Source organism: Rhizomucor pusillus, assembly GCF_041956525.1.
Source record: "Rhizomucor pusillus strain CBS 183.67 unplaced genomic scaffold VTP01scaffold_16, whole genome shotgun sequence".
Taxonomy (NCBI): domain Eukaryota; kingdom Fungi; phylum Mucoromycota; class Mucoromycetes; order Mucorales; family Lichtheimiaceae; genus Rhizomucor; species Rhizomucor pusillus.
In genome coordinates, this window is record NW_027192158.1 from 420,628 (window position 1) to 444,870 (window position 24,243).

General features: G+C 44.8%; 10 protein-coding genes across 10 annotated transcripts; 6 read left to right on the forward strand and 4 right to left on the reverse strand.

Moving 5' to 3' along the window:
- Nucleotides 1–92: 92 nt before the first annotated feature.
- VTP01DRAFT_3410 (uncharacterized protein) lies at nucleotides 93–894 on the forward strand (the record flags this gene model as incomplete). Its single annotated transcript, XM_069381979.1, has 5 exons — nucleotides 93–285; nucleotides 354–423; nucleotides 559–636; nucleotides 690–816; nucleotides 874–894. The coding sequence occupies 5 exons, from the start codon at nucleotides 93–95 to the stop codon at nucleotides 892–894; spliced, it is 489 nt and encodes a 162-aa protein (XP_069236568.1).
- A 150-nt stretch (nucleotides 895–1,044) lies between these two features.
- Nucleotides 1,045–3,193, reverse strand: VTP01DRAFT_3411 (uncharacterized protein; the record flags this gene model as incomplete). Its single annotated transcript, XM_069381980.1, has 8 exons — nucleotides 1,045–1,862; nucleotides 1,926–2,037; nucleotides 2,100–2,251; nucleotides 2,315–2,426; nucleotides 2,487–2,689; nucleotides 2,755–2,881; nucleotides 2,977–3,065; nucleotides 3,127–3,193. 8 exons carry the CDS (start codon nucleotides 3,191–3,193, stop codon nucleotides 1,045–1,047), a joined length of 1,680 nt encoding a protein of 559 aa, XP_069236569.1.
- A 567-nt stretch (nucleotides 3,194–3,760) lies between these two features.
- On the forward strand, nucleotides 3,761–4,823 carry VTP01DRAFT_3412 (uncharacterized protein; the record flags this gene model as incomplete). Its single annotated transcript, XM_069381981.1, has 4 exons — nucleotides 3,761–3,827; nucleotides 3,906–3,968; nucleotides 4,087–4,695; nucleotides 4,756–4,823. The coding sequence occupies 4 exons, from the start codon at nucleotides 3,761–3,763 to the stop codon at nucleotides 4,821–4,823; spliced, it is 807 nt and encodes a 268-aa protein (XP_069236570.1).
- A 167-nt stretch (nucleotides 4,824–4,990) lies between these two features.
- On the forward strand, nucleotides 4,991–5,399 carry VTP01DRAFT_3413 (uncharacterized protein; the record flags this gene model as incomplete). Its single annotated transcript, XM_069381982.1, has 2 exons — nucleotides 4,991–5,021; nucleotides 5,077–5,399. The coding sequence occupies 2 exons, from the start codon at nucleotides 4,991–4,993 to the stop codon at nucleotides 5,397–5,399; spliced, it is 354 nt and encodes a 117-aa protein (XP_069236571.1).
- Nucleotides 5,400–5,714: 315 nt separating this feature from the next.
- Nucleotides 5,715–6,928, forward strand: VTP01DRAFT_3414 (uncharacterized protein; the record flags this gene model as incomplete). The annotated part of the gene is made up of 8 exons (XM_069381983.1): nucleotides 5,715–5,852; nucleotides 5,920–5,952; nucleotides 6,009–6,055; nucleotides 6,133–6,234; nucleotides 6,298–6,480; nucleotides 6,540–6,661; nucleotides 6,718–6,757; nucleotides 6,826–6,928. 8 exons carry the CDS (start codon nucleotides 5,715–5,717, stop codon nucleotides 6,926–6,928), a joined length of 768 nt encoding a protein of 255 aa, XP_069236572.1.
- Nucleotides 6,929–7,057: 129 nt separating this feature from the next.
- VTP01DRAFT_3415 (uncharacterized protein) lies at nucleotides 7,058–7,687 on the reverse strand (the record flags this gene model as incomplete). Its single annotated transcript, XM_069381984.1, has 4 exons — nucleotides 7,058–7,188; nucleotides 7,254–7,376; nucleotides 7,435–7,497; nucleotides 7,552–7,687. The coding sequence occupies 4 exons, from the start codon at nucleotides 7,685–7,687 to the stop codon at nucleotides 7,058–7,060; spliced, it is 453 nt and encodes a 150-aa protein (XP_069236573.1).
- Nucleotides 7,688–8,033: 346 nt separating this feature from the next.
- VTP01DRAFT_3416 (uncharacterized protein) lies at nucleotides 8,034–8,680 on the reverse strand (the record flags this gene model as incomplete). The annotated part of the gene is made up of 2 exons (XM_069381985.1): nucleotides 8,034–8,433; nucleotides 8,595–8,680. 2 exons carry the CDS (start codon nucleotides 8,678–8,680, stop codon nucleotides 8,034–8,036), a joined length of 486 nt encoding a protein of 161 aa, XP_069236574.1.
- A 2,227-nt stretch (nucleotides 8,681–10,907) lies between these two features.
- VTP01DRAFT_3417 (uncharacterized protein) lies at nucleotides 10,908–11,691 on the reverse strand (the record flags this gene model as incomplete). Its single annotated transcript, XM_069381986.1, has 2 exons — nucleotides 10,908–11,310; nucleotides 11,558–11,691. The coding sequence occupies 2 exons, from the start codon at nucleotides 11,689–11,691 to the stop codon at nucleotides 10,908–10,910; spliced, it is 537 nt and encodes a 178-aa protein (XP_069236575.1).
- A 2,624-nt stretch (nucleotides 11,692–14,315) lies between these two features.
- On the forward strand, nucleotides 14,316–19,500 carry VTP01DRAFT_3418 (uncharacterized protein; the record flags this gene model as incomplete). Its single annotated transcript, XM_069381987.1, has 6 exons — nucleotides 14,316–14,752; nucleotides 14,803–14,952; nucleotides 15,019–15,059; nucleotides 15,144–18,245; nucleotides 18,302–18,366; nucleotides 18,433–19,500. 6 exons carry the CDS (start codon nucleotides 14,316–14,318, stop codon nucleotides 19,498–19,500), a joined length of 4,863 nt encoding a protein of 1,620 aa, XP_069236576.1.
- Nucleotides 19,501–19,796: 296 nt separating this feature from the next.
- Nucleotides 19,797–24,153, forward strand: VTP01DRAFT_3419 (uncharacterized protein; the record flags this gene model as incomplete). Its single annotated transcript, XM_069381988.1, has 23 exons — nucleotides 19,797–20,048; nucleotides 20,117–20,194; nucleotides 20,254–20,348; nucleotides 20,407–20,492; nucleotides 20,553–21,049; nucleotides 21,110–21,283; nucleotides 21,344–21,431; nucleotides 21,496–21,566; nucleotides 21,629–21,760; nucleotides 21,815–21,946; nucleotides 22,005–22,103; nucleotides 22,165–22,242; nucleotides 22,302–22,490; nucleotides 22,547–22,723; nucleotides 22,781–22,932; nucleotides 22,993–23,053; nucleotides 23,105–23,193; nucleotides 23,252–23,269; nucleotides 23,343–23,422; nucleotides 23,492–23,561; nucleotides 23,618–23,793; nucleotides 23,855–23,930; nucleotides 23,988–24,153. 23 exons carry the CDS (start codon nucleotides 19,797–19,799, stop codon nucleotides 24,151–24,153), a joined length of 3,036 nt encoding a protein of 1,011 aa, XP_069236577.1.
- Nucleotides 24,154–24,243: the final 90 nt, after the last annotated feature.

Here is a 24,243-nt window from a genome sequence, read left to right on the forward strand (position 1 = left end):
GCCGTGATACTCTACAATATTTCTATAACTCCCCACCAGAAAGGGCATACGTGAAAGAAGCTTGCGGAACCGGGAAGACGTCCATTCCCGTTATGTTCATCGGCGACCAAGGTTTAGGAACAAACGCACGGATAAAAGGCCACGTGAAGAGAGTGGCCACGAAGATACGAAAAGAACACCATTTACACACAGTCGTGGTCAAGACATCAGAATATAGAACATCTCAAACCTGCGGTTGGTGCTTAGGACCTGTTGTGCGACCCAGAGCAACCATCCTAAAGGATGGTAAGAAGAAAAAAACGGTCCGTTCATGGTGCCTCTTTATGCATGAATAGCAAGTGTCCTTTGTATAGGGCCGGGCGAGCCGTACAAGGCCGTGACTATATGGCGGCAATTTGCATTGCCCTTAATGGCATTAGCCGGGTGATAGACGGTATACATCTATCGCTTTTTACAAGACATTCAGCCGCTTTGCACATGCTGAATACAAGCAACTCCCCTAATATCGTTGGTAATAATTGGACCCCACGGTTATGTATCTTTCAGTAAAATTCACAGTGCTGAAATGTTAGGCAGTGATGCTCAGGAGGATTCTGTCGAAGGGACAGATATACAATCTTCACTAGATGAATGTAAGTTTTCCATCGATAAGCCTACATGAAACAAGTGCACTGACTTTTTAAATATAGGAGAGGTAAGACAGTAGAAGGCTACTTGTACGTTAAAGCCGATGGCTTATCGATTCTTGTACTATATGCGGCCTGGGGTGTCCTTTTGCGCTGGCTCTGCTTGCACGCTCGAATGAATATCGCAAGCGTAAGTCGTCAAACTTCAGTAGATCACAGTGGTTCAACGTTACTTCGATTTCTGTAGGCGCAAAATGTAGCCAACTAAAAGCGCAAAAGGATTTTCCAGACCGCGCAAATATTTCCTCAAAATCCAGTATTTCAGGCACGATACCCCTCCGGACCATCGAAATATAAAAACACGTTTATTGTACAATATAGGCTACATTTGTATAGTTTGCGTAAAATTGATCAATTACTACACTGCAGTTGAGCCGGGCCAAGGTGTGGAGGATGTCTGTTGTTGTTGCTGGAGAAATGGGTTGGAGGAGCCCGTAGGCATGGGATTCTGCGGCATTGCTTGCATACCGCCGGCAGGGTTGCTCACGGGGATTTGTACTGGCGTCTGCATAAACGGATTACCTGTCAGCTGTGGAGACACAGCAGTAAATCCTGTTGATTGTTGCATTTGCTGTTGTTGTTGTTGTTGTTGTGGTGGTGGTGGTGGTTGGATATTACTAGTAAACTGGGGTTGATAGCTTTGGCGGAAAGTATTAGGCGACATAGGTCGATTGCTTATAGATGTTGTAAAGGAAGATGCTTGCGGTAACGTGTTGGCACGGAACGGGTTAGCTCCACTGCTGCTTCCAGTCAAGTTCTGCCCTATGCTACCAGTGTTATGCATGGCAACGGTTGCGGAGCGTGTAAGCCCGCCGCCCATTTGTCCCCAGGACGAGCTGCTGTTATTACTATTGAGAAAACTACCGGTTTGCTGCGGAAGTAGAGTTGAGAAGCGGAATGGATTGTGTGTAGAGCCGGTCGGGCTCATAGTTATCGGCTGAGTGGTGCCTGTGAATTGTTGTGGTTGTTGTGGTTGCGGGGCATTGTTAACGATGCCTGTAAATTGTTGCGTTACAAAAGGAGTAGGATTGCTAGGAGCATGACGGAAGATGGATGTTTGTTCGTTTTCAACACTGCCAAAGAAGTCAATCAACTGATCGTTAGATTTATATTGCTGTGAGACTACTGGCATGGTGGAGGAAGTAAGTGGTTGTGACGGGCTCTGCGTTGGAGGTTCTATAAAAGTCAATTCAAGTATATTAGACCTCCAATCTTTGGATTGTTCCCTTTTCGACATACGTTGTGCTCCTGTGCTTTCAGAACTGCCGACTTGCGCTGGTGCACTCGTATCTGATTGTGTGTTTGCATCGTTGAGATATTCCTCTAGAGCATTTGCCAAGGATAACGGTGCCTACGGAAAATAGGAGGTATCAACATACCATATTCTGCTTTCAAGCCAAAGTGGTTACTTACATGTTTCAGCATAGGTATGTTCATGTTCAAGTCGTTCTGTAAACGCTTCATTCGGTCGAGATAATTTGTCGTCTCTTCCGTCTGTCTCGCAAAGCGTTTATAAATTCCCAGCGATGTACGAGCATCGGTCTTATTCATAGCAAAGTAGTGTTCTGGATACAGTTATTGTGAGAATAGGATAGTTATAAGTACTTGGACTGCTGATCAATGCTTACCGAGAATGTTTACAATGCTTTCATTCAGGCTTTGGAAACAAACGAGCAGATCTTCCAATACAAGTCGATAAGCGTACCGTCCAATTGCATTATCTGTCCCATCAACATCCAGCTGCATTCATGAGGTTAGCATAACCCGTTACCCCGTCCCATCCAGAGAGAGAAAACGCACCCTGGTGTTGAGTATACTTTGGATAAGATCCTGAAGCACTGTCGTCTCTTTCAGAAGCCCGTCTGGAACGGAGAGATGCCGCAGCCGTCCCACCTTGTTGGTCATTGTTGCTTTCACATGGTCAACTCTGAACTTTCCATACGCATCAATTCGTTTGTTTAGATACTCCTTGTACGTTCGAATATTCACGATGTGAGACACGTCTGTGTACACAGAATTTAGTGGTGGATCCAAAAGCTCTAATAAAAAAGTATAGCAGGCGACTCACTTGAGGATTTTTCTCGTAGACGTGCAAAGTCCAAAACACCCGGATTGCGAAACAAGTACTCAATCACGGCGTCGTTCTTTGCCTCTCGAATCAACGTATGTGCAATGATGAGCACCTTGAACACTATCTAAAATCGGCAAAGTCGAAAAAAATTGAGTTGCTGCTGCTCTTGCTGCATAAAACCACACAATAATGTGCACAGTGCTCTCTTTTGTTACTTACAATCCAAGAATTCTCTTTAAGCCTTTTCTCGAGAAGCGCCATAATATCGGGCACGCATGCCGGGTTCTGGTGGGTTGCCGAGACCAAAGCTTTCTCTCCCCGGTTAGTGGGACAGCAGCGATTGAGAGGGCATGTCTGCACTCTACATACTGTTCAAATGCTTCTGCTTCGGAGGACTATACTCGAGTCGCGTAGCTTTGCGCACAGCAGTTTCCATCGTCGAAGAGGTGGTCAATGGAGCCTTGGGTTGCAGGCAAGGGAAGGACAGAGGGAAAGAAGAGTGTGAAAGGCGGCCGGGACCCCGATATTTTACCCGTCATTGTCTTAATTTTGTGTATAGACTACTATGCCCCTGCTGCTACACAAAATGCCTTGCATTTATCACGCGCTTTTCTAGTTGAAAGCCGCAACCTCGCTGTCGGCAACCTTAGCCTGTTGCCCGGTAACCTGAACAGACTATTCAAGTTCTCACTGATACGTATTATTCTTGCAAATGTTACAAAGATTAATTGCAGTTTTTCATAAACATGGACTAGATATTTTTGGGAAGAATAAATAAATGGGCATAAATGTACATAGCTTATTGTATGCGAAAAAAAGATACATTTTCGTATCTCCAATGCTCATGGTGTAAAACGAGTGAAATTCACCCAGCGAAAATTCGCGCCAGCCTGGCAACGTCAGTGACTGCACAACAGAAGCGGATGAGTCTCAAGGCCGACTGGAAAACAAAAAGTTGCTTTTGCCGTTCACCACTTCCAAACTCCCCTCTCTGCAACCCAATATGGCATCGCGACTTTTCGGCAACACATTGCTACGTGTCGCTCGGCAACAACCAGCATTGAATGCAGGCAAGTTGTTTTTGCATTACCATGAAAGGAGAGACATCCCCGCAATGAGCATCTAGTTAACGCTTAGCAAAAAAACAGTCAAGCCTGCTGTCTGCTCTGCTATCTCGCGTTCCTTTGCTGTGAACGCTGTCCAGCGACAAGGTAATTACTACACGCAAAGAGAGAAAACGAGGGTGTATATATATTCGAGCAAGACGCCCACACCGCACGCAGAAAGTTATACCATGTTGTTGCTGACACACGAGTATATATGTTATAGCCGCCGAGAAACTGAACCCTGCGGATCCCAACTTTAAGTCTGGCAACGATGCTCTGCACGAATACGGCAAATTCCTCATCTCTGCCATGCCCAAATACATTCAGCAATTCAGCGTGTACAAGGATGAATTGACTGTATACGTTGCACCTTCCGGTCTGCACCCCGTCATGACCTTCTTGCGCGATCACACCAACTGCCAGTTCAACTCGGTGCAGGATATCACCGGTGTCGACTTTCCCTCCCGAGAACACCGTTTCGAGGTTGTTTACAACATGCTGAGTATGCGCTACAACGCACGCATCCGTGTCAAGACCTACGCAAGCGAGACCACCCCAGTACCTTCTGTAGTACCGCTTTTCAGCGTCGCTAACTGGCAGGAACGTGAAGTTTACGACATGTTTGGCGTCTTCTTTGTCGGTCACCCCGATTTGCGACGTATCTTGACTGATTACGGTTTCGAGGGCCACCCGCTCAGAAAGGACTTCCCTCTTACCGGCTACGTCGAAGTACGCTACGATGAAGAAAAGAAGCGAGTTGTGCAGGAGCCTGTTGAGCTGGCTCAAGCCTTCAGAAACTTTGAAGGAGCCTTGTCTCCTTGGGAACAGACAGGTAAAAACGCACACACAAACGAGTTTGCAAATAGGATAGATTGGACTTACGCACGCTTAGGTCCCGGCCGAGATGATACACCTCCCAAACAATTGGAGAGCAAGGAAGCTTCCAGCGAAAAGAAATAGATTTTTTTGTTGCTTAATAAACCCGTTAGTACTTTTGTCAGATCATCATCCCGAAATCGTTTCAGCCTGCTGTGCAGATCCGCATTTAATCAACCATTCGTGATTTTCCAACATTTCCTTTTTTTCTTTCTATCTCGCTACATCCTCCGGAGGTTAAAGGAGGAGAGATGGATCAAAGTGATTATGTGGTATTCCAAGGTAAATGCTCCAGCAAAAACATGGATCCTCCTTCCTCTTACCATGCAGTAACAAGAAGGTCAGTCCGGTGGTTACGCCTTCAATGACTTTTTGCAAGCATTCGCGATAGCCGCAACAGTTGCGGGCCTGCTGCTGGCATGCCTAGCCTTATTTGTTGTTGCCTGTATGCGTCGAGCAGGACCAAGCCAAGTGGATCCGGAGGAGCAGCAACCTCTGTTGATGGCTCGCTGCGAACAGGTGCACTCGACGACGTTTTACGATTGGAATAGGCCGCCGCCTCAGTACCAGGAAATTGCAGCGCAAGAAGAAAGTTTTTTGCAGTGCTCTAAATGGAGTGACAAACGCAAGTTACTGCTCGAAAAATATAGTGCTCGTTAAAGATATGTGCGTACAAAGGAGCAAACAATCGGCTTCTTACGAGAGACCTTACGAAGGGTAACCATATTTTATGATAGGTGTCATCTGCTGAAAATGACAATAGCATCTCATGTTCCTTTACTTCAGAAGGATCTTGGTTGCCTTGAGTGCTAGATGGCACGATACATGCAATATAATATACGCACATCTTTTTTATTTGTTTCCATCATGTTTTTTTAGATTAAATGTACCGTTTAATCCATATTGAAATGTACCAATGATGTATCCAGTAGGAACCATTGCGAGAGGAGGTGGCACTGTTCGTCCCCTATTGTTATGAGAAATTTTGACTCAGTGCTCCATTGCCTAGCACGCTCTTCTCCGCTGCATGAAAAATTACCCAGCTATCTCGGTCTTTTCAGGGACGACAGATCGTCTCGTTCCAAATCCCCTCTGTTCATGCCCGCGTTACAGGTATTATATCCCTGATCTTGGAAGCGAGTTAAATAATAAATAGTAATAAACATAAAACGACGCAAAGGACGTAAATGACAGAGTCGCGTTTGCAAACAAAGTAAGTCGTGATTGTAACACCATTGACCCTTAGTACGAGAGGTTGACAATGCATAGCAACCATGCCTGGTTTCGTTTCTAGACAAGCCAATAAAATTTAAAAGGTTCACGACAGCTCTCTCGAGTTTTCTCGACTAGTGTGCCAACAGAGACAGTTGCGCTGACGAACACTCGAAACTAGCAATGATCTTGATCTAGTGATCGATTATTATTCGTTAGCTGACATGTCCGACGATCTCAAGGAGTGGACGTTTGACCTTGTAAAATCCAACATGTATGACCTGTAAGTATATGTATAAAAACAATATATACACCTTCTCGAGTAATAATCGCGGTCAAAATATAGATACGCCAATTCCAAGGATGGTTGGGACGATGAACAAAAGCGCGCAGAAATGCGTGTGCCTGAGGCACGGTACCTTGTTGCTAGATCCGCAGATGATCCTAGTGATCGAAAGGGGTTTTTATATTTCCGTATGATACATGAAGAAACTATGGATGACAATGTCATGGCACAGACAGCATACTGGTAACGAGAAATGCAGCTAATATTCTCTTCCCTTTGGGTGATTAAGTGTGAAAGGATAGCTTCGAGGTACAAGTTGTTCCAAGTGCCAGAGGGCGTGGACTCGGCGAGTTCTTGATGCAGCTCTTGTGGCAAATTGGCCATTACTGGAAGATGGATAAAGTAATGCTTACAGTCTTTAAAGGTATGGATGTTGAAACCGTTGCCGTTGTCGCAATTACCTTATTCCTGTTGTGACAGCCAACAAGGAAGCCTTTCGATTTTATACCGGAAAGATGGGGCAAGTTATCATAACGTAAAAAGTCCCTCTACAATCATAATCTCACACGCATGTAAATCTGTATGTAGATTTGAACTCGATGAAATCTCTCCAGGAGCATGCCTTTCAGCCCTCATGGCGCGCAAATTTGACTATGAGATTCTTAGCAAGTCGTGCGTTGCAGACACATAAATGTTTATATTCGTGGTATAGATACAATGATGTAGATATTAAAGTACTGTATAGAGAACAATTCTGCTGGTATAGATGCTTTGGTGCATTGGGTGCGAGGAATAACGATGATGATCTGGTTGATAATGTTCAAAGAATGGTGGTGATGGTCGAGTAACTGCCGGCCATGACGACGAGAATTTGTATGAGTGACCATAGAAACGGTATCCAAGTGGACATGACGAAAAAACCAGAGTTGTACACAAGCGCCAGTGCAACTCCTAGGAATGGAAATACCATCAACATTCAGTCAGATCTTGCGACCAAGTGAAGAAGATGCATTTACCTATAATACTGCCGGTAACAAAGGATGCCAAGGACCCGGCAACGACAAAGATGAACGGTATCATGATCAACGTGTACCATCGCAAAGTTCTGGCCTTGGCAAACATGAGGAATGCCCACATACCTAGTAGATCAGCGTGAATTTTTCCTTTCAACTTTTTCTTTACATGCAACATTGTTACCTGCCGGGAGATAGACTGCGAGGCCAAATATCACTGACCAGATCACGGTAAACTTCCATATATCTAACCGAATGTGAGATATCGACTGCTTGATACAGCTACATTTTGGACCCATACCTCGCAAATAATACAGAGAATGTGGCACATCAGCGATTAAGTTTGCAGCGTCAAAATCAGAGCTGAATGGCCAGTACAATGCCGGCCAGGGAGGTGCACCTGAATACCCATAAGGTAGTCGAAAATGGGAAGACATGAGGTTGCGGGGACCCGCGTACGTTTAGACAACTCAGTGTTCAATCGGGGACTTTTGAGGGACCTGAGTGTCCCATCACGAGATCAAACACAAATATATTGTTATCACTCCAGTGACCCTGAAAACACCATTCTCATCACACATTTTGCATATCATGGATTGAAACCCGGTATACATGTAAAAATATCTGTTGAAACGCTATCTTATAGACATCTTCGCTGTAGCTTTTGCATTTCAAGTGACAGCGCCAAAACTTACACCAAACTGCAAATGTACGGTAGTACCTACTACGACTTTGTACTTTGACGTAGGAACCGTTCAATGCAACAGTACTAACAGCTAATTATCAGCAATGCTCAATTCTCTGTCTCTCTCTCTTGGCGTCCTTGCCAACAAAAGACACACGCCCTGCATAGCTCCCATATATACGAAAAGGGTTGTTGTCTTCCAGAATTCTGAAAATGAGGGTGCTCGATTGTCGACGGACAGAGAGCTGCCGCGCTGCACCTATTTTATTGACATTTTGGAAATTCGTGTGCTTTTTAACGGAGACGGCGAGCTTCACGTTCGGATTCCAAGAGGCAGAGGATGTCGTTTTCGCGGACGGGGCCCTTGACGTTACGAATGATGCTACGGTTGGTGTCATCCATGAATTCGACACGAACTTGAGTGACACCACCACGGGAGCCGGTACGGCCGAGGACCTTGATAACGCGAGCAAGCTTAACAGGTTGCTTGGCAGCTTCCTACAAATGTAATTGAATCCAGTTACTACGGTGATTCACACAGAACACTTCTTTTTTCGAGGTTATCCGTCGCCATCCATCCATCATCCATAAATCAATCCGCAATCATCCAAACATGTTGTTGCACACCGTTGCTGTTGTATGTGTGGGTCTGTACGTACCATTGTCTTTGATTCCGGAGAAAGGGAGGGTCAATGGTTCTCAGTCCAATGCCATTTTTGTGGGTCTGCTGGTCCTGCCACCGCATTCGGTAGAAATTTCAACCAGCGACAATTATTCCTCTTCCTCCTCCTCTCACCTCCTTCCTTCCATCATTGACAACCACATCTCATCGTCTTTTTTTCCAATATTTTGACGACTGCCGCTGCTTTGCAAAACCCGGTACAACAATGGATGATTATTAATTCAATGAATTTTATCCAGTTTACTGTGTTTCGGGATTATTTTGCACGTTGCATCCATGCTTTTCCATTCTCTGTTTCTATGGTTGCGAATCATTTATACCGGCGAAGCAAGGCATTGTAGACAGATACGTTTGAACTGGCTTATCTATGTACTTGCCAAATAACTACCAAATCTTATGTGTATACATATGCGGAGAATAGCCTTAAGGATCAATGTAAACGATATGCTGGTTATTTGAGGTATTCTTTAGGCATGCCGATTAATTCCATCTTCGCAGTTGTTTGTTCGATCAACAACGTTTGCAAAATAACAGGACTTTCAGAAACAAATCACAGGAACCACATATTTATCTTGCTGCAGCAATTCCAATAGTTATGCTTCAACCACTTGAATTCCTTGTTGAATACATGCATAACAAATGAATTACCTGGGTCCAAGATGACAATTTGTTATCATTTACAGATGCTGAACTCTAGTGGCTACGTGGATTATTACGTGCAGAGCAATGGTCTAGAAAATCGAAATGGAGCGCGTACAGCGCCCATCTACAATATTGGAAGCTATGCGGCACGAACAAAATCAAATTGTGAGTAAGAGATGTGCTAATATAGATTGTTTCGTCGTCTCAAAGGATGCCATCAAAATATCTCTTTTATGAGTAACTTCCCACCGAGCTGGACCGTTAAACACGGCCGTTGCGCTTGCTGCACCAATCAGAATAGCAGCAGCTCATCAACTCTGCAAATGTAGATAAACGGGGGAAAGAACTTTGCGAGGCTCCTCGTACAATGTCGTCGCGTAGTTTTCGCAACGAGATCTAAGCAAGCAACAACCGTCCACAGCATTGCAAGATCAAAAAAGAGACAAGAGTAAAGGAACGAGGCAACTCAAAGTATACTTGTAACAGACTAGACTAATCACCCAAAACCCAAGATTGACATGAAAAAAGGCGACATTCGCTACAGCTAAATTGCAAGACTGCATTGCTGAGGACTAGCTAGAGTTCATACTTTCGTTTTCATTATTTGTGATTGTGCGTCACGAGAGCCAGGTTCCAAAAATTATGGGCTCTGGGGCCCTAAGACTTAAAGAAGCAATCGTCAGCATCAGTTTCCCTCAACTGCCTGAATTGCTAGTTCATTTAGTTAATTGAGGGAGAGAGAGACCAAAAATTCTGTCCCTTACATCGTTATGCCACACAACAGTGAACGTAATCTGCTACGGCGTAAGCGACTGGTCTTTAGCACCAAGAAGCAGCACCAGAAATCCGCCCTTTTATAGCTTCCAGACGGCGTTTGAATTGACTGGTGACGCCCTCGGCGCATAATCCTCGTACAGATACGAGAAGAGTACGTACCGAATGCTTAAAGCCTGCAGTAACAGAATTTCGCATCAAAGATACACACTAGCATATAAGACTCAAAAGTAAAGCGAAGTCTTCGCTCGAAAACCCTGTTGAAAAATTTACTTCTGCGAGGGCCGATACAATTGCAGGGAAGGTTGCACAAAAAAGAAACTGCATGAACTGCATGATATATGATACAGCGAAAGGCTACCAAAAGACAACGAAGGAAAAGGATGTATAGAAAATGCGAGCTTTTTGCCACAATGCGAGAGTCTGAAATATAATGTTTTTGCTTCGTGCTCATCTAGTCAGAGCGCCAACTCCATGTACCAAGGTAAACAAAATAGTTTTGGCTCACAAATGGCTACATAGGTAGGCCTCAAATATTTTGGTCTTGATCCCAGTACATACTTCGAATGGCACTCGAACGCCGGTCTGGTTCTTTTGAGCTACCTGTGGCAAGTCTAGTATGATAGCAACGCGTGAACACTCGCACAATCGTAGGTGGCTACTCACTGCTTTCGGTGTTGCTTTAATGTCACTCTCTCGTAGGCACGTCTCTGATATACTATTGCTATGGTGGCACTTCCTCTATCTTCTGCATACATATTGCAGGATAGGTGTTACAGGCAGCACAGTCAACACATTTATGGTGCAAAGACTGTGTTGATTTCTGATGTCCGCTCTTGGGAGGGTAAAGCAACAGCAGAGATGATGGCGACCTCTATGCAGCCCGCTCCAAAGCGCCCAATCCCAAATTGCAAATCAGGATACGCGTCAAGGAGACTATGGTGACGATAACTAGTTTTACGTTTTGGATTGCGAGAGGATTATATTTCACCTGCTTTTCTTTTAGGTTTCCTTGCAAAACCTGATGCACCGAGAGCAAAGATACGTATCGAAATGCTGAGAACTCAGTGCTTTGGATTCCAAGTTGAAATGACTTCAAGACTGCACGGACAAAAGGCTGGAAAGTCTCAATGGCTTTCAGGCTATTGTGCTCCTCTACAGGAAGTTGGCCTTTAGCAGTTGTCCTTCGGCACATCAAGTCGGTGGCTGTGTCATCCTGCGGAAGGTGGGAACTGGCAAGTGCTGCTTCCTCGCGGTGGTCCTGGGTATATCGTTGGCTAATGTGTTTTCATGTCAGTGTGAGCTGAATGGCACTATTCATTTAATGCATGAGAATGGAAATGAATAAACCTGTTGACAGTCGTCTACGTACACAGCTTTCAGTCCTCGCGCTCTTTGTATTTATGCTTGATGGTTGAAGGGATGTTGCTTGCATTGCTGGGAGTCTGTCTCTTTGTAGCTTATTTTTTTTATTCATTTCCATCTAATGATCAACACTTGGAATTATGCAAATAAAGGACACACAGCGATATCGGCGAATATAGACTAACAGATCGATAAGTGACGTTGTCTGTCACACAGAAATTCTCAGGGGGACATGTTTTCAGGAACGCAATTGTAACATAATTCGTGCAATCCTTGTGATCTACGTTCAGCATGTTTATCAGATGGTGAAGAGTTGACAGATGAAGCATTAAAGCTCATATATTTTGAAAGCGCTTGATTTCAGAGACTATTCTAATTATGACTATCAATACTTGCAGAGAAAGTCGAGTCATAACTGAGGATGATGAGGTGAAATGTTGCGCAATGTCTCACTATCTTTCCTCCCGGTTACTGTAGTGACACTGCTGATAGACCATCAACGTTCTGGCTACATCAGCATGTTGCACCAAGAGAAAGAACGCATGCTTTCTGAGCTGACGACGACAAGTTTGCTGGATAATGTGCAACGTTTGGGAACCAAATCTTTGCTTTTCTACACAGGCTCGTGCAAGTGACCCAGGAAAAAAATTTAATTAAAAATTTTGTGTCTGCACTGTTGCTCTCGCAGCAGCACCTGTGGTGTGTGCAGCAAAAAATAAGGTGTGCAACCGAACCTCTGGTTACTCGTTTCTTGTCAAGTGTGTCCCTGAATTTTTCCTGCAAAGTCCCGAATTTTCCGCATGCACTAGCTGCTTAACCGCTCGCTGCCTTGCTCCAGGCAGAACAAATCTACACCTCTAACATCGCAATTTCGTTTCCGAGGGTTCAAGACATTTTCACAGTTTCAATGATTGCCCTGGTTGCTGTAAACCTCTTTTGGGTTGTACTTGCTCGTGCGTGTACAATGATCTTGCACCACTGGACTTTGCTTTACTTGGGCATCCTTCGAGTTAGCGCGGACTTTGTTTGATGAAGAGAGGGCTTTTTGTACGCGTTTGGCTCCTGGTAAACTTTCTTTTTTCGATCTCACTCGTGAGATTCCCACGGAAGGTTAATTAACAGAATACTACGCTACAGCATGTGACATGTATTTGACAGATGCTGATCTGCAGGTTTTTTACATGAAGAAGTTGAGCAGTACAGCTGGAAGCTGGCCTGTTCATGCTGTAATGTTCGACCGGGTCAATCTCTATGCTTACTTTTTTTTCCTTCAATTGCGGGGTAAATTGCGGCAGTATAGTCAGACGGCAGTATACGAGCATCTATAAATAACAGGGATCTACTTTATACCTTTTTGCGCCGACGAAAACGATGTTGAACCGAGAAAGAAAAGAAAAAATCGGTGGGGTTGGGGGGTTCTTGCTTACGAACAGCTTAAACCTGAAAAGGCAGGCTTGTCCGACAAGCCCATTAAAAGTTTTTTCATACATAGCGAGAGGGCGAAAGTAAGAAAGAGAGAAGATGTTTATATGTACGCAAAAACAATCGCAAAAACGCGTATAAGAGAAAGGAAAATGCCGGAAACTTGGCGTGGGATCAAGGATTGTTCGCGTGGACATGTCAAATCTTAACGAGGCTGAAAACTTTCTCATACCCACGGTCGATGGTTTTGGATATAACCAGGACACTAACAGATCTGTCAAAAATCAAATACTTGGCACGGATCTATATATTGACCCGTTAATGTAGACACTCTGTTGATCTACCATTGTTACGGTCCAGCGTCCTGAAGCTAATAGTCTTTCGCGTCGCGCATCATCAGCGACGATTAAGTACGCCCTCTAACTTTCCGCATCGGCTGCTACCCGCTCCGCTTTTTCCACTGTAAATATTCTTCCCTTTGCAGCTTGTATACTTTCTCTATCTGGACGTTCATCCTATGTGTATTGTCGGCAGATTCTGTCTCAATTTATATATATACATCACATCCAGGTCGAGGCATAGTTTCTGCTTTCGGAGTAGGCCCCTGCGGCGCGAAGCCCTGCAACAGTGAATTAAATGAAAGTAAGCTTATTTTGCACTTTATTTGCCGAGATACATATCTAGCCTCCTACAGTAAACTATCAATACCCTCATAATCCTCTTGAAAACATACGCTGTCGACAGCAATTCCGGCGGAGTGGTGTCACTATCGCCATAGTGGCAGGCTATTTTTTTTTTACTTGTTTTCGAGGTACCACTTTGTGTAACTGTGGTCAAATTACCGCGAAACTTGAGCGCTAAGCAAAGGGGAGCTGCACTGTCGGATTGCAATTCATATTGTCGGTTTGCAAATGTTTGCAGAAGGGCATAAGGGGCATAGTAACTTTAAACTATCTCGTCGCTATAGTTTTCGATTCAAAACGCCCATCAGATTGCAAACAATTTGCTTAGAAAGTATTAAAACGTACAACGAGCATGACAAGAACAAAAGAAAACGCGTTTCTATGGGTAATTCACATGGAGGTACAGATCTAGCGTTTATTAGTAAAACACCACCTTCGTGATACATTGTTAGAAAGGTGAGCGGGCTCAATTGCTGGCCTATCGGTGTATTATGGGGGTTAGGGTCCGTGATCCAGATGTCTGTTCCGCCCGCAAGAGAAGATCTACCTTGTATTGTGAGCCAGCAGGACCATATAAAGTCGAGGGTCCCCCACAACCTGGTCGCCACTTTTCGCCCAGTCGTTCGTTCCATCCTTCCCACTTCGGTTTTTTCCTTACACCTTCTGACAACAACCAGCGCTTAAACAACGCTGCGTTGCGCAAATCACAATAGGATAGACCGATTTGATTCTCGACAGTTTCTTTTCTTTTATTTACTTATTTGCAAAAGAGTCGTACTCCATTCGTTTTAATTTTGCAGACGCCATCAACCATGCCTGCAGACTTTGATCAAGAAAGCAAGGCATTAGCTGCAGACTCAAACGAATGCAACGATCTGCTCCGTGCTTCGGATTCTAACAGCATGGAAAGCGGTGTAATGGAAGAATACTCGGAGAAGCCTCCACCGCCTCCACGACGACGATTCTACAAGCAGAAGAAATACTGGATCATTTGCTCGATTATCACGGCAATCATTGTCGTTGTCGTTGTTTGTCTCGTCGTCTTTGTATTCTTCCCAATGATCGCTCAATCGCTTATGAACCAGGCCGGTATCGACGTCGACAATGCCCAGATCACGTTCAATCCGCCAGATAATCTCCAGAAACGCGACAACCTCAATATGAACACCTCGTTCTACATGCACATGGAGTCAAAGATGAGCAACACCGGCCCGTTCCCTGCATCGCTCAATTCCACAATCCTATCAATGTTTACTACAATGATACGTTGCTTGGAAACATCACCTTACCCGACGGCAGCATTTCTGGAGGTTCCGGTGAACTCAAGGCCGATACGCCGTTCATGATCCAAGATACTGAGTACTTTGCAACATTTGCAAAGGAAATGCTTGCCGCTGAAACATTCTATTGGAAACTCAAGGGTAAACTGGATATTACTGCTTTATCAAGGTGAGAATCTCATCACATGGAAAAACATCAATTTTTTTTGTAAATTCTGACAATTTGGTTAAACAGAACCGCTACAGTCGATCTTGACAAAAATGTTGCTATACCTGGCAAGTAGCACGTAGTCACAACAGAGCACATGCAATGCCTATTTTGGTATATATCTTAGCTAACAGAAATTTTGCCCAATCTAGGTATGAATGGTTTCCCAAATGTTACCATCCAGTCCTTCCAGTTGCCTTCTGATGATCCCAACGGCGGTATCAAGGTCGAATTGGGTACTCGCATGGTCAGTCCTTCCCCTGTCAGTGTGCAGCTTGGTACCATCTCTCTTCGTATCGGCTACGACGGGGTCAACCTCGGTATGGTCCAGTCTGAGAACGTCACACTGGTCAAGGGTGACAATGATATCCTGCTGAAGGGTACATTGATCCCTCAGACTGACCCGGCCGCTTTGGAGAAGGTTGGCGTGCTCTTCTCGAACTATGTCAGTGGCAAGATGTCTCAGACCACTGCTACCGGTGTCTCTGCCGCTCCCGATGGCCACAACTCGATTACTTGGCTCTCCCAAGGTTTCCAGTCTGTTCAACTGAATGTCGGCCTCGGCGTGCCCCAACCTCTCGATATTATCAAGACCGTTGAAATGGGTTACCTTGATCTCGCATTCAGCGAGGGTGCCCCTTACTCTCCCGTCATGAGCGCTCCCAACGTCGTAGCGGGTTTCCAGATTCCTTTTGGATTTTCTCTGAATATCTATGAAGTCCAGCAGAATCTCAAGATGGGTACGAACGAGAGTGGAGAGTTTGCAACCATCACTACGCAGTGGTTACCTTCTCACTGTGACCAGGCTGCCGGCCGCTTGTCATTTGCCATGAGCAACGATAACATCACCGCTATCCAGGGCAAGGAGAACCAGTTCAATGACTATACTTATTCCTTGACTGCATCCGACTTGTACAGCTTCCAAGTTGGCGGTTCAGCTACGACCAAGACCCAGACTCCAATTGGTAACATCACGCTGGGTGGCATCACCTTCAACGTCCCTACCAGTTTGCACGGTATGCAGTTCCTCAACAGCACACCAACTATTATCAACAGTCTCGATGTTACCGGTGGTCAGCCCGAATACATGGAACTCTCTATCAACGTTACCATGGGCAATCCATCCGATTTTAGCATTGCCACGGGCGACGTGCACCTCAATATGCTGGCAAATGGAGTCAAGCTTGGTACTGTCCTTCTTTACAACCTCACCTTGCAGCGCGGTTCGAACACGGTCATTGCTCTGGGTACCTTTGATCCCAAGAGCTCTCCCGTTGGACAAAACTTGCTCAGCACTTTTGTGATGGGTCAAGACAACATGGTTGACATTAGTGGTTTTGACCGATCCACAGCTATTGCTTCTCTTGAGAAGGGTCTCGCAGATATCCGGATTGAATCTACTCTTCCTGGATTGAAGTCTCCGTTGATCCAAAGCTCTGCACTGACAGTCCTTCCTGACACTCTTCAAACCAGCGTAGTCAATGTCCAAGTATCCATTGCCAATCCTTTCTCTGCTTCGCTGTCCATCACCTCCGTCAAGTCCGCCATCACTTTCCAGGGCATGCCTGTCGGCAACATTGATCAAGATATCAGCAACTCGCCCATCAACATCCCCGGTCACTCTACTGTCCTATCTTCTCCTCTCAACATGCAGATGAACCTTCAGCCTGCTGCTGTTGCTCTTTTGCTTCGCCAACTGGTTGTCAAATCCAACATGGATACTCGCCCTTATGACGCCTTGCTCAACATGGGCGGTTTCCAGGTTGCTGGTATGGAGCAGGTTTCTGCTGACCCAGGCTTGTTCAACAACTTCAATATCTCTAGCTATGTCATGCAAGCCATGAAAGCACTCGCTGTTGATCTGCAGCTGGCTTCTGGATTGACTATTGGACAGTACACCAACACTTTGCAGTTCTCTCAGAGCAATGTCAACACCAGCACCGACGAGACTGTTACCAGACTTATTCCTGTTGTCGGTCAGCCTATCGTGCAGCAAATTGTTGATGGCTCGAAACTCGGATTTGACAGTATTGTCTTGTCTGAACCCACCGATCAAGGCTTCAAGGTACAGATGGCTGGCTCTATCTCCAACACTGGTCCCATGGCTGCCTCCATCAGTTTCCCTGCTCCTCTCACCGTGGCGTGGCAGGGACAAGAGCTCGGAAAGGTCAGCATGGCAACTATCAACACTCAGCCGAATGTTGGCGCACAGTTCAATGTAAGCGGCGAGTTTTCGATCTCCAACGCAGACTACATGGGCCGATTCTCGGCATACATGATCAACAACGAGAACTTTGTCTGGAATATCTACACCAATTCTGTTGATGTTACTGCTATCGGCTACACTTTCACCAACATCAGCATGAACAAGTTTGTCACTCTCGGTGGTGCCAAGGGCTTCCAGAACTGTGTCACCATCAACTCCTTCGACTTGCCTGCTAACGATCCGCAGGGTGGTATCCAGTTGATCGCCAACACGACCATCCAGAACCCAAGTCAAATTGGCTTTATCCTGAACGGCGCTGGTTTCCAGTCCTACTTTGACGATGTTTTGCTGGGTCCTTTGGCTTCGAATGGCATGGCTACCTTCCCACCACGAGGTACCAGCAGCATGCAGATGGTTGGCCGCCTTATCAAGCAAGACAGCGAAGAGGGTATCGACGCTATCACCAAGGTCTTTACCAACTACTTGAATGCTCAAGATTCGCAGCTTACTGTCAAGGGTGCTTCTGGCTCTGGTCCCAACGGTCAAGTTGGATGGCTCACCACCGGTTTCCAGAGTATCAGTATTCCCAACGTCACATTGCCTGGACCTGACACGAAACCCGAGTTGATTCCTTCTATCACCATGAAGGATATGGAACTTGACTACACGAAGGATCCTTACGCACCTCCAGCTAGCTCCAAGCACGTCGAGTCACAGATCAAGAATCCTTTCGGTTTCCCTCTGGGTGTCAGCCAAGTCAACATGGATGTCAAGGCTTCCTACAACGGCAACGACGTTGCCGAGCTCAAAGTACCTGACGAGCCTGCGGTTACCGACAACAGCAACTTGATGGTCACTCAGTTCGAGAACTTGCCATTCGCGGTATACGACAATGCTCACTCTGTCTTTGATGCGTTCGTCAAGGCTCTTACTTCAAGCACCAATGTCACTTTTGGTCTCTCAGGTGCTGCCAACTCTGTTGCTGACACCGCCGTCGGTTCCTTGAAGCTGACCAACATCACCTTCGATGTCCAGAGCAGTCTTGCAGGTAAGTTGAAAATCACGATATTCCTGGGTATCCATTCATTGATTTATCTTTCTCAGGTTTCAACAGCTTTAACGGCCAGACCACCATCGTCAAGCAAGACGTCACTGGCGGTACACCTGACGTGAGTATTGCTTTGCATTCTAGATACAAAAATTCAAACTGATCTAATAATCTGATGATCCCACAGTACATTGAAGTAACTACCGCTGTTTCCTTTGCCAACCCATCCAACATTACCATCTCTATCGGCGATCTCACCATGGACGCTATCATGGACGAGCACCAGACCTCAGTCGGCAAGATCCTTATGAAGGATGTCCACATTGTTCCTGGCAACAACACTTTTGATGCTGTTATGCAAATGAAGAATCCGTCGCACAGGGAATATGTCGACCAAATGGTCAGTATCTACATGACCAACGCGCAAGCACCTCTTACGATCGCCGGTTCGACAGAGTCTTCCGAGATCGCCTCTCTCAAGGATGGTCTTTCCACCGTGCGCTTGGCAACTACCATGCAGGGTATCGTCAGCAATCTCGTTGAAAAGGCAGAAGTACAGGCCAGAGCTTCCGTCATTGTATCAAAGAAGGCTAGCACCTGGGTCACTTTGAACAATCCCCTCAAGACTCCTTACACGGTCAAGAGAGTGCAAGCTGATATCACTAACGAAAATGATGGAAAACCTTACAAGATGGGTACCATCGACTATGAGTTGCCCAATCCTCTTACTGTTCCTGCTGGTGGCCAAGCTCGATCAGAAGAAATGCCGGTCCACGTTGAATCCGATATCGGTGAACTTTTAGGTCTTCTTGGCAAGGGCGAGATCCAGCTTTCCTTGCAACAGAATGTCACTGTCCAAGTCGGTGAAACGGATGGCGGTTACTCTTCCTACTTTTACTACTGGCAAGACCACGTTCCTTGTTCCTTGGATATCACGCTTCTCGGTATCTCGTTGCCTACAGTGGATGATGGCGATGATAGCAACAGCAACTCTACCGTCGCATCTGCTGGTGCAGCTGCAAGCTCTGCTATTGCTAGCGCTGGTGACACCGTGAAGTCTGGTGCAAGCAAGTTGCTTTCGGGCCCTAGTGAAACCTCTAAAGCCAACAGCGCTCAGGAAACTTCCTCTTCTTCTTCATCATCCTCATCATCCTCGTCCTCTTCTTCCTCCGATTCACCTAGTTCTTCGTCGTCTTCGAGCTCAGATTCGTCTGATACCGATAAGCCCCACTTTCTTTGGCCACTGAAAGTTTAGAGAACAATCCAATATTCTAAGTTAGATTACTTTGTTAGATCTAATTGATAGTAAATAAATGTTACTACTTTTTCCCCTATCTTAATCAACTATACAAATATTAAAACTATTACCGTTTATCGATACCAAGCGACGCCGTTGCTATGCTTTGGGCGAATGGAAACAAACCTAAAATGGAGAGCGAACCTCATCGGAGAACTGCTGCACTGGCGTGCGCATAAAAACTACCTAGCATCCATCCCACTGAAACTCAGGAACCTCGTTCGAATCTTGCTCTGTCCATTTTTGACAGGCTAATGTCAAAAGACCCAGGATTTCCTCCTTACTTTAACAGGCTCTTTGCTAAAGCTCTGCCTCTCAAAGAGTACCTGTACGAGCAATTCCGTTTGACAGCGTTTGCAATCAGATCTCAGGACGATCGTTGCCGAATTGAGGAAGAGCTGTTTAGTAACATTGTCGTCGCCGTTCCGCTCGGTAAGAGCAACCTTGCAAACCTGCGCATGAACGTACGTGACAAGAAGAAGGGTTGTCAGGTATCAACCAAGGAGGTAAGCAGGTTACATCGATAGGTAATATGCGTTTGCCGACTTCTCTGAACTTTTACATATGAGCGCAGGTCGTCCACAACTTTGTTCGAGACTGCTTGGTCCACAATATAGAATCAAAAAATATCCTAGTGTCCGGATTCAAGCTCGCAAGTATATCAATAATAGCTCTACGTTTTGCTGCGATCGCTGATTCTATGTTTTCTAGTCAACTGATGCAAAGCAGCAATTACTGCTAAAGTTTCCAAACACCCTGGTCAACGAAATTATAAAGTCGCAAGCATGGCAATTGTTCTTGAAATGGTAGCATGCCCGTACGGTTCAGCGCTGAGACTACGAATGCTAAGAATTCGTTCCATAGGTTTGGCGAGGAGCTCTTCATACACTTGCTAAGGGATACCGTGTTGCTTTGTCGCCTGCCGCAAGGCAACTTTTACCAATTAGCAGGTTGATCATCTCACTTACATCTGATCGAAATCTGTCAACTAAATATCAATACCACAACAGGTGTGCGGATAACTGAACTGCCCGTGGTTCCTAATGCAGGCCATCAACCATCCGGTTCAATTTCGTTATCACATCGAAAGAATTACCGAAAGACATTCCTGCATGAATTAGCATCGCCGAGCACCGAACTTTCGACTTGCTTGTCCAACTTGTTTGCAGAAAACCAAACGAAGAAACGGAAAAGGAATGAACCTGAAGGAGCGTATCCACGGAAAAAGACAAAGGACAACGTAGAAAGCAGCGAATGCGTACCCAAAAACACAAAGAGGAAACCGGAAGACGGTGATATCAGTCAGCCTGCACCGAAGAAATCAAAGCAAACCCAGTATCTGCATAAGGAAAAGGAAACTCGGATCAACAGAAGCCCGATTAATATGCAGGAGCCCCTAAACCGAATCAAGATGTTTTACAATCCTGGTCTTATTACGTTTGGATCTCCTTTCAAACTTATACAGGACGATAGCAATTCCTTGATTAGCAGGGTTTTTCCGTTCGAGGTATATCCTGCGACGTTGACGCAAATAGAAGTTCATACATGATAAACATTTCTTGCATAGAATACTGGTCAAGGAAAAGGACGTCTACCGAAGCGATTGTACAATGCAAACAAAATGTTTGAATCGATAAAACAGAGACATTCGCGGTCTCGACTCACTAGCCTGTTTTATGCGACAAGTCAAAATCCAAAACAAATTGACCTCGTTGAGCAAGCATCGACACCTCCCAATGCGGTAACTACACTGTCAGTTGTTTTATCTCTGGAGGTCCTGGTTAACGCATGGTTTGGATAGATATTTGTTTTACTCGCCAAACAACTTGATAAAGTCTTTCCAGCAGAATTCTGGGGAAGCAGACACAACTATCAAGTCATTCTGAAAGGTAAGCAGCGTTTTACTACCAAGACTGTACTTTGTCACTAAACTGCTTCTCACACGCTGTTCAGCCGTCCGACGATTGGTGACTTTAAGGAAACGAGAAACGCTGAGACTTGAAGATATAATGAAAGGTTTCAAGGTAAGGTGCATGTCGATGACCTTTGTATCTGGATGCTTCTAATTGATATGTGATTGGATCAGATAAAAGATTGTCAATGGTTGACGAAAAACCAAACTTCAAGAATTGTCCCTTCCGATCTAGAAAAGCGCAAGTCCATGGCAGCCCAAGCAATTAAATGGCTGTTTGATGGGTATCTCATCGAAATTATAAGGGTAGGATGGCGCAGAGAAGTTATCTCTTTTTTACACTAAAGTGGTAATCCTTAGAAATATTTTTACGTCACCGAGCATAGCAAGTATAGGAATCGGGTGTTTTACTTTCGACACGATGTCTGGAAGAGGCTGACCAGCCCATTTTATGGCATTCTGCTCAGCCAGCGCTTTGAAGTTATGGAAAAGGTAACGTCAGATTCATGTACATTGCTCGTAGTACAAAGATTAAAACTATTCTGTAAAGTCTTCCACTAAATTGCAATTGGGCTCCTCACGCTTACGTCTAGTACCAAAGGGAAAGGAATTCCGTCCTATCAGCAATATGAAATCAACCGTCTTTCGAGTAAGTATACAACGCATCTGTAAATATTTCTAGGATTGTTCCTAAAGTTCTCTATCCCTAGGCTTCCAAGGACATGACGAAAAAGAAAAACAACAACTATGAACTCAGTAATTGCATGCATGCTTTAAACTATGAAAAGGTGTATTCGAGTACGATTCCTCCTGACTTTCGTTTATTAACTGCTCACATATAATTCAGAGTTTTCAAGAGGCGCCTGGTGGCGATGTAGCGTCGTTTAAAGAGTTGCATGAACGACTAGTCGATTTCAAGGCTCGGACGTGGACGAAAGGTCGCAAGTACTACTTTTGCAAAGCCGACGTGCAAAACTGCTTTGATTCCATCGACCAAAGCCAGCTTGTGAACATACTTTGGTCTATCTTACGCAATGCAAGTAGGAACTCTATCGGTTAACCAACACTGCAAAGCTAATCGATCTTCTATAGAAGGAGTATACCATATTTAAGCACACTGCATTGTTCGGCTCTGGAGATCAATTATTTAAAAGACCTCAAAGAGCGGTGGGATCTGATAGTTCCAGCTCGATTGATGACATATGGAACTTTCGAGAACTGGCGATGCTGCAAGATCAGAGACGGCGAAACTGTATATTCATTGATAATGTAAGCTCCAATAGATGTTGTATGCAATTTTGATCATTTAGACTGACTGTATCCTAGGTTGAACACCGATTCGAAACTGGAGAGGAGCTTATGAAATTACTTGAAGAACACATATTCAACAACACTGTTATTTCCCCGGATGGTGATGTAATATATCGACAAAAAATTGGTATCCCTCAAGGATCCTGTCTATCTACTGTCATGTGCAAGTAAGTACAATGTACTATTCATTATCGCTCTAAAAACTAAGCACTCACCTGCCATTATAGTCTGTTTTACACAAGAATGGAGCAAGAAATGCTTCAATTCATTCAAAAGGATCCGGACTCGGTACAGTGTTAGCAACCAACCCAAATAATTCGTATCTAACCGCCAAGATAGCTACTTATCCGCTACGTGGACGATTTCCTCCTTGTAAGTCTTAACGAGTCTGTTGCCAGGGAATTCTGCAATGTGGCTGCTCAAGGAAAGTATATTCTGTGCAAGCATCAATGGGAGATATGTAATTAACTGAGATACGAATAACAGGAATTCCAAAATATGGCTGTCAGTTTAATATCAAAAAATCTATAACCAACTTGGAAAACGACGTTCATGGCTTTACCATCCATCGAACTAGAGAGTTTCCGTGGTGCGGTTTATTGATAGATACCCGAACACTCGCTGTACATGCCGACCTTTCTCGATACCTGTCTTCGCGTGAGTATCCATTCGTACCAGAATTCAGATTTCCAGAGAACGGAATTACAAAGACGAATTTGAACATAGCAATCAGCGATGCAATTACAGTAGAGTATAGCAAACAGCCAGGCAACTACTTGCTGCAACGAACAATACAGTAAGTGTTATTTCATAAATAGCCGCTGTGAATTGATTTATTCACTGTCATGCAAGATCGTTCCGCTCAACACTGCATTTGATCTTTCTGGATACGTTTCTGAATTCATTGGATGGAGTCTATCGCAATCTGTACGAGTGTTTCCAACTCTGCGCTCTAAAAATGGCTGTACATTGCAGTGAACTGTACCGGCACAGAGGAAAAAAAGCAGTCAATGAAAAATTCATCTTCGGTAAGCTGGCATATGCAGATGATATGCGCGAAGACAATAGCTCATACGTTTCTCGTAATAGAAATTATCTTGAAAATTGCTTCCATAACAATCGATTCATTGCCGCTTCAAGGCTTTAGCATTAACAAAATTATGTGGTAAGTAGATACACATATCTGAAGACGGTTCCTGCTCTGTAGCAACGCATTGCATAGGCTTTTGTTTCGGGCGTTTTACGATATCCTCAGACGAAAACGGCACATATTTAAAAACGTGCTCAGGTCTATTGTTCGATGCAGCAAAAGATACGGTTCCTGCAACAAACTCGAGAAGATGGTTACAAAGTGGACAACCAATGGATTAACGAAAGCAAAGTGGTAAAATAAAAAGGATATATTTTTACATATCACCTGCGGAATGGAGTCAATGAACATTTGTGTGTGAGAGGGGAAGAAAGACATGCGAACCAAA